The sequence below is a fragment of the Neopsephotus bourkii genome, unplaced genomic scaffold, assembly GCF_033783945.1.
Source record: "Neopsephotus bourkii isolate Nb327-2 ecotype Australia unplaced genomic scaffold, CSIRO-AGI_Nbou_v1 NB_1624, whole genome shotgun sequence".
NCBI lineage: Eukaryota > Metazoa > Chordata > Aves > Psittaciformes > Psittacidae > Neopsephotus > Neopsephotus bourkii.
Genome location: NW_026902099.1, coordinates 4832647 through 4850762, shown reverse-complemented (window position 1 = coordinate 4850762; position 18116 = coordinate 4832647). Strand labels below are relative to the sequence as shown.

At 42.6% G+C, this 18116-nt stretch overlaps 1 protein-coding gene across 4 annotated transcripts in view; it reads left to right on the top strand.

Moving 5' to 3' along the window:
- PLXNB2 (plexin B2) overlaps window positions 1-18116 on the top strand; it is a 115002-nt gene that overhangs the window by 59910 nt on the left and 36976 nt on the right. For all 4 annotated transcript variants that reach the window (XM_061372944.1, XM_061372943.1, XM_061372945.1 and 1 more), the window contains exons 13-15: window positions 1879-2051; window positions 4310-4458; window positions 7453-7561. In XM_061372944.1, coding sequence (XP_061228928.1) covers window positions 1879-2051; window positions 4310-4458; window positions 7453-7561 — 431 coding nt within the window. The remainder of the gene's footprint in view (window positions 1-1878; window positions 2052-4309; window positions 4459-7452; window positions 7562-18116) is intronic.

The following is an 18116-nucleotide window of genomic DNA, read 5'->3' as shown; positions in this document are numbered from 1 at the left end:
TGTTATTCTATTAAGGACTTGCTGTGAAACTGAACGCTGAGGCTTTAAAATATGGAAAATTTAGAGAAAAAACTGTTCTTGTGAGGTTAGATACTCCCATGCAACTCTCAGAGAGACTGTAGCCAGGTTTGGTGCATCTGTAATATTGTTCATGCCTAGCAGGGAAATAAACACTGTTAAAAAATAATGGAAAAGCAGCATTCTCATTTTACTTCTTCATTTCAGTAGAAATCTGACATGGTAGCCTCTTAGAATTAGATTTTAAAAGCCGCTGCTGCTGCTGTTATCTAGGAAGATACCAAGTGCATTGAAATGTTAGTGACTGGAGAGTGGTTTCGCCAGTATCACCCCTAGAGTCCTGCTCCTCTGAGAATAAAAGCTTTCTTTAAATAAGCATTTTTGATGGCCTTTACCATATGCAATCTCAAAGGAATTTATCCTATGTTTTGCCCATATCTGTTTACTTTGCTTTGCTTCCTGCATTTTTAAGAATGACTCTCTTTTGAAAAAACCCCAGTGTCAGTAAGGGTACCATTTACTGAGACTTAATGAGCACATAAACCAGCTCATAACTACTGGAAAGGGGAGACGTTGAGTCTCTGTCTTGCACTCCCCACTCACATCTGTGAACACATTTAACTCTCGAAAGAGCACAGGAGGAAACCTGGATAGTTTTCTGCTGTTCTGGTAAGTTAAGTTGATTTACAGGAAGACTCAACAGGTGCCAGAGCCTTGGTGGCAGAGAGGGAGAGGCTGTATGGCCAGGAAAGAAAAAGAGAGTAAAGAATGGAGAGAAGCAGGGATGAGGGAAGAGGCAGAAAAGGAGGGAGTAAGAAGTCTTCCTCTTTACAATAACCAGCTCATCTTCTCCGAGGGGCACGGCACTCATACACTGGGTAATCTGTGCAACTTGCATACTTCCCCTAGAGAAATGGGCATCATCTTTTCAGTCTGTTTTCTTCTGGGCTAGTTCTCAAGTGCATCTCCAAATGTTTTCTTGCAAGCCCAGGCTTTCCGTATGGTGCTGAGCCACCCAGCTATGTCTCAGCTTTGCATCTATTTAGGCAGATTAATTTTGTTCAGTGACTGTGCATCATGCTAGAGATTGATGGAGGCCAAAACAAGCTTAGTGTCTGGGACAGTTGGTGCATGATTCATCAGTAAGACTGTCAGGCCTGATTTCTTAACTCAAAAAACCTAGAATTAAACCCTGCTACAGAAGGAATAAGGCATGCATCAAGATGGCAATTCAAGATGAAAGAGAAAGCAAAAGGAAGAATATAAAGTAGAATGGAGAAATCGAGAGGTATTAACTTGAACAAAGGATAACACTTCATTAAGTGTTAACTTTCTGTTCAGTTCAGGCTTTAGTGATGATTTTGGAAAGGCCCAAATATCCTGGAAACAGCCCACAAAGGGAGCTCTTTTCCTTTAAATAAGTGACTGGCAGAGGTCCCATGCCAGCTGATGTCTGTCCCTATTGACACCCATGCAGAGTTTATACCCTTCCACATCTGACTCCTGGTATGCCAGGAGGACCTGTTTGTTTGAACCAGTCTTTGAACAGTTTCATTGAGGATAGTCAAATAAAGAACTTTGTACTTAAATGTTTTGACAGTGGCTGAGTGACAGAAATGCATTTGGGTTTTCTTGGTAGTTTATTCGTACCTCTGCACATAGATAGACTTCAGGCTTTACCATACAGGGAAAAATACAGTTTTTGCTCAGCATCATTCATGGGTTAAGTACAGAGTGTGCATATCCTTTACACAGCTCCACTGAACTTTGTACATAAGATTAGTTTTCCTTCGTGTAACACACTCAGCATCCTTTAACCAGAGGAAACTGTCTTAAGTGCATTTACTGCTCATATTTCAGTGACTCTGTACAACTGCTCTTACGGACGAAGCGACTGCAGCTTATGCCTTGCGGCCCATCGCGACTATAAGTGTGTCTGGTGTGAAGAAGATGGCAAGCCCAGCAAGTGCGTGTATGAAAAACTCTGTCGTGCTCCTCCCACCGACACGTGTCCTCATCCAGAAATCACTGGCGTAAGATTGCTTTTTTCTCTCCCTACCACTGTATTATTTTTCAGAAGAAAGCTTCCAAGCAAGCTCATACTGAAAGGCAGGTCTTTTTTCTTAGAGTGTTAAGTAAGCTTCTGCAATAGCTGCAAGGGAATAATGCCAGTAGTGATGTGTGAGAGAGATTTGTGAAGACTCAAAATCAGAGACTGAATGGAGTCTTTGAGACTCCTTGTTTTTCAGGCCTTGTCCTCAGTGTGCCAGAAACCAGGCTAGCAGTGTGAGCTTAAACGTGGCACTTGATTCTTGGGAATCAACATGGATTATTTTTTAATCTCCTGGAGTTCTTTCTACCTGAAATAAGTGTATAAGAGAGGTTTGCTGCTCCTGGAACTACAAGCACTTAGCAAGATCATTAACAGGCTTCACAAACTAGACTTTTAAATAGTGTTTAATAAGGGAGCAGGTTGTTTCTGGCTCACAAAGTGTTTTCCAGGTGTCAGTGATATTTTCCAGTCCACACCAGAATCAAACCCAAGGCTGTAGAAGTTGAATGTAAGGAGTCAGAGAGACCAAAAGACCATCCCTGACTTCCTGTGTGGTTGGAGCTTTCACTCAGGGTGAGGGAAGGCTGTTGTCCACATTTGTGAACCAGTAGCCTAAGGAAGAAGTAATAAATCCTTGTCCTTACCAGCAACAAGCAAAGGCTGTTTTCCTGTGCATAATTGTCAAGTAAAGCATGACATGTACTTCCACTGAACAAGTCTAAATTGCTGCAACAGTGGTATCAGTACTTTGAACTTCAGACACACTGTTTGATGAGAACATACCCCAGGCTATCACAAACGTTGAGTGTGGCAGAGGTTGAGAATCATAACAGGGATGTTTCACTCAAAAGGAACTGTTTAGTTCTGAAACTTGTGGCTCAAACTGATAGAGATGATGAATCTCCTGGGACTGTGCAGTTAGGGGTGCAGCCTGGCTACAGGCAGACCAGCAGCATGCTGGAGGATGTTGGCCATGATGATGTGTCTAAGAAGAAATGGGAGGCAAACAGTTGAAGTCTGCCAAGGCAGGCAAACACCCTAAAATCTCAACAGGAAGTGTGAAGAAGAATATTTGTGCGATACCTGTGCTTAGATACAGATTATTTGAGTGGGAAGGAAAAGGAAAATAAAAAATACAAGTGTTCTCACCTGGGGTACTGTTTGTCCATGATTGTGGATTAAATACTGAAATATTATTTTCAAACCTTTTGTTAGCCTCAGATTTGAGCAAAATATTTGGAAACTTATACAGGCCATTGAGTCCTTTTCCAGCTAGTTTATTTATGGTTGAGTGCAAAGGGATGGCCAGCAGGCAGAAGTTTCAGGAAGCTGAACCAGTGGGAAAACAGAGCAAGTGATTCTGGAGCTGGGCTGGGCAGCAGCAGCCATGTCCCTGTGCTCAGACTTGCTTAGATCTAAGAAGCTCAGGTTTTGATGGAGCAGACATATAAGTCCAGACTTTCGGCAGCTGCATTCCAGCTACTGCCTATGGGACTCTGCATCTTTCTTGATACCATCCTTCACGGTAAACCTACAGCCCTTCAAAGCTAAAGACCTGACAAGGTCTTGCTGGAGGTGCTCCAAATATTACATAGGAAACAAGTTAGTCTTCCAACAAATACTCAGAATTGAAGTGCCTGTCTGGGTCATATTTCAAACTGAGAAGTCCACTGCAACTGCAGAATTTTCTCAGCCCTCATTTTAATTGCAAGTTAATTAATTAGCATCAGCCCATGTACTGCAGCATCCTACCATTTGATGCAATAAGGGAGATCAGGGTACTAGAGGAACCTTTGAAGACAGTATGTGCAGCAGCACTGTGTGTTAGGAAGGTACACTGTTCTGATGTGAACCTAAGGGGAGAAAATCATGGCCAAAAAAATGCTGGAAAAGCTCCATGGGATCATTACAAGAGGAGCCTGGTCCATTTGCTTTTCAAAATCACAGTGCATTACTGGAGGATGCAAACTTAAACACCAAGCAAGAGTTTTGTATGTAACAGTGTGTGTGGCACAGGAGACAAAATCTGCAGCTGATGATACTGGTTCTAAGCTAATAGATGGTTAATTAATATTAACAAGTTAAATAGCATGGTTTTGTATGGGTCCTACAAGAAACATCTTTTGAAATGTGTGTAACTTAAAGTAGCTTTACATAATATAGAAGAGCAACATGGTCAGTGAAGTATTTAATTTTGCCTTTTTTTTTTTTTTTTAACATTTTCTCATGCAAACACAGATTGAACCAAAAACTGGACCACTAAATGGTGGAATTCTTTTGACCATAATGGGATCTAATTTGGGAATAACAGCAGAAGATGTGAAAAACATAACAGTGGCAGAAGAGGAATGTGTTTTCAAAGAGGAGTTCTACTCTGTCTCCACAAGGTAATTGCTGGATACTTTTCATAAGATTTTAGAAGAAAAAAGGAATCTCTATGCATTTTCAAAAGAAGATGATCTTCCTGTGATTATAAAAGGTTATCAATAGAAGAAAGAACTAGTGTGATATACCTGCAATATTTCATAGTGACATTTGAATCTTTATTTAAAATTGTTATATATGCAAATACAGCAACAAATTTACAATATTGTACTGCAATCCTGCTTCTGATTTATTAATTTTTTTCTCTTAGTTGAAAAGCTTTCATAAATATAATTGCAGAGATCTCAAGGCTATACTTGTTTTTAAATGAAAGGCATTGTAGGTGTACATCTAGTCATTAAAATCTTTGGTGAATCTGAACCACAGTGCAACCAAGCATGCAAGATTTATGGGAAAGTAGGCAAAGCAAGAGGAAGTTTAAATGTTTATGGTTTAGTCTAGCCACAAAGCTGCTTTCCTGGGGGCAGGGAAGGAGCCTGGCTTTAGGTATAGGTATAGCTTTAGCTTTAGATGGCTGAGTTTCATCCCAGAGCCAACAAGCCCATGGATGTTGGATGGCCTGAGCAGATTGGTAGATGCTTTGCAGGTAACCTGTCACACTCTTAAGCAGTGCCAAAAATTAAAACGAAGTGTCTAAATTCTTGTAGGTGTTTCCTGCAGATTATCTTGGGCATCTAATTTCAAGAGGGAAATACCCTTTTGACATTAGCTAACAAATAACCTAGCACAAAGGTTCAGTAGTAATATTAAGAGTAATAGCATATTTTAAGCAGTGTGATCTTTCGTTGGCTTTTGGTATTTACAGCTTCAATTGAAACCTTGTCTTTCTTTCTCTCCAGTTAAAGTGTACTCCAGTAACTTTTTTGCTACTTCTGTGGCATGTTTCAAAAGGGATTTCGAAGATACCTAAGTGGTTTTTTAGTTCTTGAAAAATGTTTAGCTTTAGTCAGTTTATGGATCAGCCATTTAGAAGCTTCCCAGGCTCCTAGGACTTAAGGATGTGTATATAGCTTTTTATCTCTTACTGCTTCCCAAATGCATTGCTGTCACTTGTGTGTTTACATGTACATCACCATCTACAAAATTCCCAACTTTTATACAGTCATCTTTTCCCATTCCCTATTTTCAGTGTTTGCAAAAGCTGCACTGAATTGCAGCGTAGCCTTACAAGAATTTCCCCAGCCTCTTGGCTTTTCCTAAAGCTTTTTGATATTTTTAAATACATGGAAAGGAGCCAGAAGTGAAATGACTGGTTCCTTGTATCATAGCAACATTACTGGTTTCCTGAGCTCTGCCAGAGTGGTAATGGGCGCGAACAAATGCAACTTGCATAATGTCATTTATCAACAAATTAGGAGGGTTTGAAGGATGCTCTCCATTAGAGAAGCCTTGAAAAAGAACTTACTCAAAATCTCCAAATAGATATCTACAATTTTCTTTCTTTATCTTCCTATGTTCTTTTGTTTTATTATTACCTTCTTTTATTTAATTGAATTTTAAACAAAATTAATAAGTGCCTAGTCTTCCTCCCCGATCCTTCTGCAGTGAAAAGCTAGTCATTTTTAGGAGACAGTTGCTCCCAGGGGCAGGAAAGCAGCGAGATTTAAGGCACTTAAGGCTGCTTTCTGGCTCTGCGATGACTTAATTGTTGGCCTTCAAGAAGTCATGTTCTCATTCTTTGTAGTTTTCCATTTGTAATGTGGGGGAAGGGAGGCAATGCCAAAGCTGGGGCGGGGAGGGAACTTTTCTCAACTAAAATCCCTGCTAGCCATGCTATGGCGTTTCTCCCCCACACCTCCCGGCCCTGGCCCCCGGCTGCTTTCCCTAGCTTGACATATGGTAAAAATTCCTCCAAAGGCACCATTTCCTGTTTCTGCCTGACAAGAAGACACAACTTCCAAGCATACAGTAGAAGGATGATGAGGAACAGACTCAGGCAGCCATACGCATGCCAGGACATGCAAGAATTTAAAGAATTTTGTCCATTTGCCAGTACCCAGGCAGAAAAATCTGGAGTGATCTGCAGAGGGACTTTACAATCCTTTTATTATCAGTCCCAATTTAAGTACGTTATAACCAGTAATTCAGGGGTTTGGTGGGTTTGGTATGGTTTGTTTTTTCTATTTGAGTTTTTCTTTTTTAAGCAGTTGTGCACTGCTTAAGTAAAAACAGCGATAATCCTGCAGAGAAAAAGCAATGGAAATGAGCAGTGATCCTCAGGGTGTGTCCTGTATGAAACTGCCTGTGCAGGCAGCAAACATTATATACCACCTTATCTAACTGTATTATCAGCTCTCCATTAAGCATTTGTCACGGTTTTCAAGTATGCCGAATCTATAGTGCATTTGCATACTTGAATTCTGTGGATTACCTGTTTGAAATAAAAATGTAAACATCCTAGCTATCATTCTGCAGCAATGTTAGTTAAGGCAGGGTTTTCTTGGCCAGTGGTGGTCCTTGACCTCTGATTTTGTGTGGGTTATCTGAGGTTTTATTCCCAGAGAACAGTAATTATAAAGGGTTTTTGATCTTAGTTGTGAAAATACAGCAGTTTGAAGATGAAGCAGGGTGTCCAACAGAAGTATCAGCAGTTAAAACACACAAAGTTATAAGATAGCTGACAGTCCGATTCTTACAGCAAGGGAGTTCTTTGTGTTTTTCAGTATCACAAGGTCCAGTAAAACCCCTGTGTAGGGCTGGAGCAGTTCTCTGACTTGTGGGCTGAATTGGAATCTTCTGTAGAAGGGACCTATGCTAACGGATTGGTAAAGTAGCTGTTGTGTAAAGTGCTCAGGTTTCAATTTTACCTACCTTTAGATAGAAGAGTAAACTATTCTTGGGTGTTTTTGCTGGGAATGTGAGGCAGCATTCAAGTACCTTGTGTAGGATAAGGCACAGTTAGTGCTTTTCTGGCAGCGTGTGTGGTAGGTCACATACATTGCATTGGTATTGCAGCTGTTACTTCTAGCAGATAAACTTGCATTCTTTCTCACTAGGATTGTATGTCAAGTTGGACCAATGAATGAACCAAAACAAGGTCAAATTGAAGTTAACATCAATGGAAAACTGGGTAAATCACCAAGTGAAGTGCTGTTTACGTACCAGGTAAGTGCATTTTTTTTCAGATACCTGTTTTATACGCTGTGCATGACTGAAGCTGGAAGTTAACCTGTTAAGCACAGAGACACAGAGTGGTGTGCGTTTGCCTTACAAGCTTTGTTTCATCAATAGCACTGTCATTCAAGAACGTTAAAAACCACTTAACTTCAGCATTTCTTTATACAAAGGGTGTGCCAAAAATCTGTTTTGATCAATACATCCAGGGTCTCAAATAGGATGTTGTTGTTTGCAATTCAAGTTAAAAAGATGTGGTGGAAAAGGAACTGTAATAAGTTTATTCAGTTAAGTGTCACTGTTGAATAAAAAAGAATCAGCGCTGCAAAACATTACGTATTCTTTAGAAGCACAGTTGGTACACTGTTTTAATCACAGTGTTTAGCCTAGCCAATGCTCTTAATTACAAGAAGGGATGCAGAGCAGGTGAAGAATAAGTAATGAAGGTACATTAATTTTTTTATAATTTATTTCATTCAAAAATACGTCATGCAGAGCCACAGACAGCGTGATGTGTGTTCATATCACACATACGCTTTGTTTTCAGTGTCACTATGAAGGAGAATTTCAGTTGTGTCTTAATTGCTTTACCCTAACCATGGCCCTAGGTTACAGCTGGTCTGCCCTGTGGTTTAGCAGCATGAAGCTTTATCTGTACCTATCAGGCCTTCAAAAGTTTTGAAAGCCTGTGATTGTGATAGTTGAGAGGTTTAAATAATCTCTGTCCTCATACTGATATTTAAAATTACACCTCTAAACTGTAAAACTTGAAAATATAAAGGGTGGGTTAGGCTTTTGTCTTCTCCCTTATTTCTACTTCTGTCTCATTAATTCTTGACATCTTGTGAGAAGGAAAGGAGTCGGCAGTAAGCGGTGGAGTAAGTCAATGACATTCACCTGACAGGAGGATATTCTTGTTTTTTGCAAATCAAGTGGGTTTTTTTCCATAATTTCCAAGCAAATACTTCCTTTCCCTGGTGATATCACTACAAAAAAGAAGAAAAAACACCCTTTTTGCTTGAAAATGTCCTCTGTTACATTGTGGAAGTGTAGCTTACAGTTAAGTCTTTCTTTGTCAATCTCATTTGTTGTAACTAGAGAGCAACATAATCTCCCACGTTTACGAGTTTGTGGTCTCTAGGACAGAGACTATCATGGTAAACCCTGCAAGAGATGAGATTTTGACATGAACTGGACAAGTTCCTGTGTGATGTACTCTAGGTTACCCTGCTCTTGCAGGGGGGTTGGACCAGATGATCTCTTGAGGTCCCTTCCAACCCTTGGGATTCTGTGATGAACCGATTGTGTTGGGTACATATTACACCACTTTTCCCATGCTTATCCTGTGTGTAAAGATTCTCCCATGGTTTGCATAAAAACCACATGAAGATGTTATGGAGTGTGTTGAAATGTAAGCTGAAGCCCCCATGTAGGCTTCAAAGCCTGCCTGTGAATTTGTTCTGGTGTCATTCCTTGCTCAGCCCACCTGGGAGACAAGATAAGCAGCCACCACTTTGGTTGTTTAAGGGAAGGATTCTTGATTGCTCATCAGTGAGTTGCTAGGAGAAGCCACTGTGCACAGGCATCACCCCTGTGGATGTTTTCTTGCAAGTCCAAGACTCCCTGCGTGCCCATGTCTGCCTGCATTGAGGTTACTGAAATATCGGATATCTAAGCTAACTGCCGATAAAGAGCATTTTAATTTACTGCAAAAATCTTTCCATGGGGACTCTATTTACAAAATGCAAAGCAATGGCAAGTAATACAGCTCATGCTTTAAAACTGGTGAAATTCGTTTCTAGTTTCATTTCTTTTAGTTTCACAAGAAAATTAAGCCAACTGTGGACTGCATTAGGATTAAAGTCAGTTCAGGGCGGTGCACTGACACACCTCTACAAGTGTGACAGGAGCACTTTGACATATGAACAGATAATCAGAGCAACAATCATTTCAGTTGATGTTGTCTTAAAAGCTACAATCTTGTTTCACTTCTGTTTTCAGGCACTTCTTTGGCTACTTCTTTCGGCAAACGTGAAATCTGTGCTTTGTTAAAAACCTCTTCCATTTTGTATACACAAAGAAAAGAAAATACTTTTCTTTCCAAGAGCCTTCCTGAAATAAATTTTCTATTATGTGTTTCCACCTTTCTTTGGGACATTGTCTGGCTACCTTCCTGCTGGTAATTATCACAGAATCACAAAATGGTTGAGGTTGGAAGGGACCATCAGGGATCATCTAATCCAACCTCCCTGCTCAGAAAGGGTCACCCCGAACATATTGCTCAGGATTGCATCCAGACGGCTTGTCCTGGGTTTAGCAGCAGCAGTCATTTTTTCTCCTTCTTGGTAGCTGGTGCAGTGCTGTGTTTTGACTTTCGGGCTCGGAACAAAGCTGATAGAGGTGATGTTTTGGTTTGGCCAAGGACTTTGTGAGTCTCATGCTCTGCCAGGGAGGAGGGGAGGCCGGGAGGAAGCAGAGACAGGACACCTGACCCAAACTGACCAAAGAGGTATTCCATACCACAGCACGTCATGCCGAGGGGGGAACTGGGGGGGAACCCGGAAGGAGAGGGGGTCGGCCGGGTCGGACTGGTGGTTCGGCGCGTGGTATTGTACTCCTTTCCTTTGCTGTTTTCTCTTATCATTGTTGTCGTTGGTGGTAGCAGTGGTGATTCGTATTGTACCTTAGTTACTAAACTGTTCTTATCTCAACCCGTGGGAGTTGCATTTCTTTTTGATTCTCCTCTCCGTTCCCCCAGGAGTAGGGGGAGGGCAAGAAGGGGGGGGAGTGGGTAACAAGCTGTCTGGCTGTGGGTTAAACCACGACACGGCTCTTGAGTATCTCCAGGGAAGGAGACTCCACAACCTCTCTGGGCAACCTATTCCAATACTCGGTCACCCTCACAGTGAAGAAGTCCTTCCTCATGTTCAGGTGGAACTTCCTGTGTTTTATGCCTATTGCCTCTTGCCCTATCACCTGGAATCACTGAAAAGAGTCTGGCGCCATCCTCTTGACACCCTCCCTTCAGATACTTATATCTATTGATCAGATCCCCCTGAGCCTTCTCTAGCCTGAGCAGACCCAGCTCCCTCAGCCTTTCCTGATGAGAGATGCTCCACACCCTTAATCATTCCAGCAGCCCAGAGCTCCAGATGTTCCAGATGTTCTCACATGAAGGTCAACTCTATCACCTTGCCTTCCTGTCCTGTCTTTCCTAAGTGTGTAACCATTCATGACATCATTCCAGTCATGTGAACTATCCTGCCACGTCTTTGTAATTGCAGTGAGATCGAAGCCTAGTGACTGCACATAGATCTCTAATTCTTCCTGTTTCGTTTACTCCGTGCATTGGTATACGTGCACTTCAGAGAGGTATTCAGGTGTGTCAGTTTCCCAGGAGGGGTGCAAGAGGATACCCCACATACAGGTCCTCTAGGCACTTCCTTGGCTGCGTGCACTTACTGGAGGTATCCCCACTCAAGCCTTGTGTTGCCGTGCGTGTGTGGTGTCTATAACTCTCCTCTTCCCCACCTCTCTTAGTTTAAAGCTCTTCTTACCAGGCTGGCCAATCTGTTGGCAAAGATGTATGTGCCCTGTTGGGTGAGGTGGATCCTGTCCTCCCAATCAGCTGTTGGTCTTTAAACAAGGTCCCATGGTTCTAGAAGCCAAAACCCTGTTGCCAACAGCAGCAACACAGCCAGTTGTTTACTTGGTGAATCTGTCTACTCTTCTTCTTGTCGCTTAATTTAACTGAAGGATCAAGGAGAAAGCTACCTTGGCCCCCAGACCCTTGACCACCATCCCCAGAGCTGAAATCCCGTTTGATAGTTCCCGGGTTATCCTCAATATCATTGGTGCCCACATGAAAGAGCAGCAGGGGGTAACAGTGGGATGTGTGGACAAGCCTTGGTAGTCTTTCCATGACATATCTAATTCGAGGCCCAGCAGACTACAGACCTCTCTAGACAAGCAGCTGGCAGATGGGTGCCTCTGTCCTGCACAGCAGAGAGTCACCACAGTGATCACTTGCCACTTCTTCCAGGTCATTTCGCACATTCCGCACTGGCACAGGGATTAGTGTCTCAGTTCAGCTCCTTCACTTGAAGTCATCCTGTGTGGCACAGTATCTAGCAGTTCAGCTCCTTCACTTAAGTCATGCCCAGCTCTTTCTCAGCTTGCAGGGAACTAAACTTGTTTCTCAACTGCAAGCTTTCGGGAGGAACAGGAGCCTTTCTCCTTGTATGGGGAGGGACCAGTTACCACTGTTTTCACTGTGTGTTCTGATCACCCGAAGCACAGTAGCTTCAGCTTTAGCAGTGACCACTCTAAATGCAGTGTGTGGTAGCACAGGGCAGAAGTGTGCAAATAGTGCATAAGGAGACAATGCAGCTGCTCAGCCTCATGCATACACCAAAGGTGTCATCATACTCCCCACACTCTCGGTCTCATATTCATGACTAATGTCTACCACTAAAACCACAAAGTCAGTTATTAAGTAGATTAGATATAAGGAAGAATGGTTTTTATGCTGACGGTGCTGAGGCGCTGGCACAGGGTGCCCAGAGAAGCTGTGGCTGCCCCATCCCTCGCTGTTCAAGGCCAAGTTGGACACAGGGGCTTGGAGCAACCTGGTCTAGTGTGAGGTGTGCCTGCCCATGGCAGGGGGCTGGAACTGGATGAACTTTAAAGGTCCCTTCCAACCCAAACTATTCTATAACTGTAGAAATACTGCTACATTCGGCTCTAGTTGATAACCAGTCTCAACAGTGAGATGCCTTTTTAAAGCTGGATTGATGAGGTCGATAGTCAGCCCAACACAGGGCTCAGACTCCTGTTTCTGCCCCATCTGCCAGCACAGTGCATTTCTGAGCCTCCATTAAATGTGTCAAAATCCAGTTAAAAGGGAAGCCATGGTTTCAATTTAAAATGATTTCTGACCTAAAATGCCTAGGTCCACAAGGGTCTGTGCTGTGCAGTAAATCTGTACTTGCTGCATAACAGCGGAGGAAAGCTCTATTTCTCCCTACCCATCACAGTATCTGTATCCAAGCTGAGCATTGTTCAAGTCCAGCCATTCCAGTGGAATTAAATTCTGGTAACCCAGTCCTCCTCTACTGCCATTTCTGTTCTTTTGCTGTAATCAGAATCAGGCAGTAACCATTTTCCCGTTCAGTGAAACAGAAATGAAGTGATGCTAAATTTTAATATCCAGCTATGCAGCACATCTGGAGCACTGACAGCTTGGCTGGTCTCTGAGCAGGTGGAGCAGTAACATGGCTAAAGGCCAGTCCTGCTTTTTCGTTTGTTGTTAACTTTATCTGATTTGCTTGTTACTATAACAGTGAAAACAGTATCAAAGGAAGGAGTTAAGCTCCTCCTAGATATCTAGCCCAGATTTGCTGATCACATACAAAGCATGATTCCTTTCTCAGAATACCTTATTCTCAGACTCGAGCCACTGAGGGCTTGCAGCTGGTTCTGGGATCTCTAGCATCTGTTTGCAAGAGTAATTCTGTGAGTTTCAGAAAGCTCTAATAAATGTAAGATGGTGAAATTAAAGGTAGAACTTCGCAAAAGTGTGAAACATTTCTGAGGTACTGAAGGTAATTTAGGGACTGGCTTAGAAAGAATGGCTTTTAGTAAATCAGGAAGTCTATTTACCTAAACAAGATGAGATGAATCAAAAGAGAAGAAGGGTGGATAAATTAGAGTCTGATCTAAAAACAAACATGAACATGACTATTCACCATACTGGTAGTTTGAATGTGAAACTGAAAAGCACAGTTCCATTTAACAAGGTGCAATCTTCCACTTCATCTACTCCTGACTTGGCAGTTTCCTCTTACTTACATCCATCCTCTGCTTTCCTTCTTGATGTTTGAAGCAATTGCTCTGGGAGCTCTCACCAGTGCAGTTCCAGTAGTGCCACAAGGCTTTTGTGGAGGAGTTTAGCTCGCTCCTTGATTTTTCTTCCCAAGTTTTTACCTCAGCACATGGATTTTGCACTGTAGTTGTGGGGCCTGGGTGCGTTTTTGCAAGGAGAGGAGGAGAATATTACATGCTGGATGCCATTACGATTGATGCTAAGCCACACATCTGCAGCAGTCTGGAATTGCTTCCAGAGGATCTTATTTTATTCCCGAGTCCTAAAGCACATCTTGTTTGTGTGCCAGCCTGCACAGGAGCCAGAACTCCTGGACAGCTGAGAGTTTTAGCAAAGCTGGCCCTTCCTCATGTGGTTATTATTAGACTTAATTCTCTATCATCTGAGCTATGCACTTAAATACACATCCCACCATCCAGTGCTTGTGGTTCTGCGTGAAAGCTGCCAGTGAACCCTGACCATATGATAATGCAGACTTTCCAGTCATGCATGCTTCCACTTCTGCATCAAACCTGTCAGCAAGGCTCTGTGGTCTTTTCAGAAAATCATGTGGCGTTTGCCTCATGATCAAAAGATGCTGCCTGCAGTCCAAAAAATTACTTGTTTAAAATATCAGTCCTTTGCATAAACATCCCATCCACAGCACACAGCACGCAACGTGCACTGCCAGGCAAATTCTGTGCCTGGGCACCTGCACTGCCTGGAAGCGTTTGATCAGCTCACATGGTGTGAGAGTTGAACAAAGCAGCCCCGGAAAGGCAGGACTCAGCTCACTTCTCTGCTGTTTCAGAAATAACCCAGGAGCTGAAGCCTGGCTTGTTTTGTGTACGCTGTGACGAGATGAGCTGGTGGGTCAGGTCAGCCACTGCGGTGAGCACCAGCCTGCCAAGAGCACACAGTGGAAATCTTGTGGTTGAATATCCTGTGAGTGGGTGGCTCGTCTGCAGAAACAAGAAGCAGGCTCCTTCAAGTCCGAGAACGGAGGGAAGTGAAGGGGGAAAGAGCAGTTCCTAATGATTTGTGTGCCCCATTCAGAAGATTAACTTAGCTCCTGTGGTTACCTTTATAGTCCATGAAATGACATTTTGACCTCCAAGAAGGTAGCTGGTGCCTACAGCACTTCATGGTTTGTGCCTTTAATGCCTTGAATATTTGTGTGCATTATATGCAAGGGCTGGCAGAATAATTTGGCAGATAATTTTGGTAACAAACCAGTTGGTTTACAGACCTGCTTCAACAGCCAGAACTTAATGCTGCTGGGACCAGGGTGAGGAAGGTGAAAGGTTACTTGTGGAGGAAAGGATGGATGAGATAAATACAGAGCAATAATGTACTCTGTACACTCGTGAAAATCTTACCCACATGCGTGTCCGCTGTCGTCATGTCCTTGACAGCATCCCTGTGCTCTGCTTGTGTGGAAGCACAGGAGCCCATTCCTGCTTGGAAGATGTGCTCTTGCATCAAAGGCAAACCCCCAGCTGGAGGTCACTGCTGACAGGAGCTGGCAGAAAGGAGCTTAGGTGGCTTTGCCATTTGCTGCCCATCATGTCCATTTGAACACATCCATCTGTTGCTGGCTTCCCCTTGTGCTGCAGCTGGCATCTCTCATGGTGTCACGGGGATATACTCTGCCACCATCCTCTTTTCCCTCCCCAGTTGTCTCTGCTTGTGTTCTGGCAGAATTACATTTTCTCCAGCACCCCCCTTTGAAGCATAGACTTCATGCCAAGGTTTCTTTGCATCTCTGTTAGTCTCCCCTCCTCTGTTTCCTTCCAACTGTTCCTGAATTTCTGGCCCCTCTTGTGATCCGCCAGTAGGCTCTTTGGTGGCTGGTTGTTTCTCTCTTTGATTTTCTGCATTAGTGAAGGATAAAGCATAACCAATTTGCTCTCAGTTCTTGGGCGAGAAACTACCTACCTCAGACGAATACTACAGCAGATAGTAACCCTGTTTAGAGGGTCATGCCCAAGAATATGAGAAGTTGAGGATATGCTCAGCGACAGACAAGCAGAAAAGTAGAGAAATGGAAAAAGAAAACATGCAGAACCAAGCAGATGCTCCACAGGAGTGCACTCCTCTTGTTCTTGAATACCGTGCAAGGGACCAGAAGTGAGCTGGCTGGACATGACAGTGTAAACCAGGAAAGCTGCAAAGCAAACAAACCAAGTCAAAAAGAACATAAACCAGCCTGGCAGATCAGATCCCAAGTGTAATTCAGCTGCGTGAAAAAGAGGTTGAGGAAATGGTTCTCTGTTGCACCTGCATATCTTTAATGAGAAAATTGCAAAGAAGCCGGATAAAAACAGAAAAGAATAGGAGTAACCCCACTGTTAGCCAGGTAGAAGCTGTGCTTTGATTTGACACAGGCAGACCACAGAGATCTAAAATGCTCAGAGCTCTCTGAAAGCTTTTTCAGCCTGTAAAAGGTATCTTTTACTAAAACTGTAATCAGAAACCTGGAGAAATACGAGATCACCTTCCTAACTGTGCAGAAAGACAAACCACAAGTCATAAGAAATTAAAGTTTAAAAAGTTCATTCTAGATTAATAAACAGGCTGAAAAATGTAAGAGCTGAAATGTGAATGCTCAGAGGATCTGCAGTAGCTGTGTAAGAGCAGCAGTCATGTACACTGCTAATAAGTAAGTTCATGTCAAAATGTGATTAGATGTGGAACAGACATGGAGATAATTTACCCTCTAGCATGCAGAAAGAATGAAACTACAATGAAAGCCTTTCTGTGAACAGATTTGTAGGTAGGAGGCAAAGGATACAAGCAAAGAAGATACTTCCGTCTGTGATGAAGAAAACAGGACACTGGAAAAAGGCCTGAGTGTGAAGTCATATGCATACTTGGGCCAGTGTAAGCTGGCTTGCCAGTGCTTTTCTTTTTTTATCCCAGTACCTCTGTGCTGACGAAGCACAGAGCACCTCAGGGGACATGCTGATAAAAGACAATGACGTTGCTGTGAGGCAAAAGCAAAAAATATAGTTGGTGAAGCTCAGGTTGGTCCCTGATGAAAAGATAAGGCAGTGACACACAGAAATGCGAATGCCACGTAATGGAATTCATTGGTATTACAGAGAGAATAACCAAATTTCCTGCTAAACAAACTAGCACTGTTTGAGCATTATGTAATATAGGCAGTGTACAAGGACTTGGAAATTGTCATTGTTTCACTGCTTCAAATGGCAGCAGATAAACACGGCTTTTGGGTAAACCGTATCAACAGGATGGGCACCAACCACAGTCACAAAAGCAGAAGAGGTAACCTATTGGGAGTGTTACTACCCTTCCAGCAAAGCTGCCTCCTGGTTATCAAAGCAATGGGAAAGCTGCTTTATCAGTTCAGCAGTACTAACCCAGCAGTCTGGTGCTACCCGGGAAAGTTAGATCGCAGGTAGACTTTGGGATCTCTAGCTCAACATTATTACACCTAAGTAGGATTTAAGGAAGGTTTGTATGTGAGGTATGTACAATGTTTGCATTTCCCATGACTGGGAAGCTACAATCCGCATGGATCTACAAGCAAGAAGTCCAGTTAGATCAAATTATTTCTTCAGGATAAACCATGCAGTAGAGAACAAGTTGCATCTGTTGGCAAGCTGGTCTATATGATCATTGTATGTGTCTTCCAAGTTGGCAGTATTGGGCTTATGGTTGGACTTGATGATCTTAAGGGTCTTTTCCAACCTAAATGATTCTGATTCTATTTTATTCCGAACATTATAGCTGCGGATGCGCATGTTTTGCCAGAACAGCAAATCTGCTTCCTAGGGCATGATTGTGAGAGAGATCGTAAGACACTGGGGGATCTCAGCTGTGGGAAGTCCCTCTGCTAGGAGATGGCTTACCAGACTGGGCAACAAACAAGCTTAAGAACATCTGACAGACATTGAAACAAGCTTTTTTTAAACTAGACTATCAAAACCCCACATAACAAGGTAATTTGTTACTGCAGAAAATATTTATGCTCAAACATTAAACTACCTGGAAGATATGAACAGTATTTTCCTGGTGACAAAAGGAGAAGTATAGGCCTGAAAGAACATTCCTCCCGTTCAAGCAGAATAAGAAAAAGACTGAAATATGTATGAATTATGATTTTCTACACTTTAAGGAATTATAAAACAAGGGTTAAATTAGAATCTGCAGGGTTGTTTAAGTTTTACTGTGTCCATGAGAAATGAATTATTGCCAAGTCCTCATAAGGGCTGATGTTTTCCAGAAGAATTATTACAAGACTGCTTCAAATTCCATATAGGACACATAATCAAATGTTCTGCTTACCATCATAATTGCAATGAGCACTGTGGTGTGATGTTATAGTAGTTCACTGTGCTGTGATGTTATACTTCCCCAGGCACCTTCTGACTGAGCCAGCAAAAATCCCAAGGTGCAGAGGGCTGAAAATGAAAGCAGGGTATTTATTAGGAAATCAGACATACTTCTATTTGAGACTGAAATGAGAAAAAGGCAGAAATAAGGACAGAAAAAAATCCTTGAGGGTGTTTACAAAAGGTGGCATCACTGATCTTGCACTCGAGGTCCTAGGTTTATCAATGCTGTTTGTAGTGGTTGAAGATTCAGTATTGCTCAGGGTTGAGTTCAAACTAAAGGGGTTTGCCTCTTGGATAAAGCAGCATTTTTATTATCCCTCAA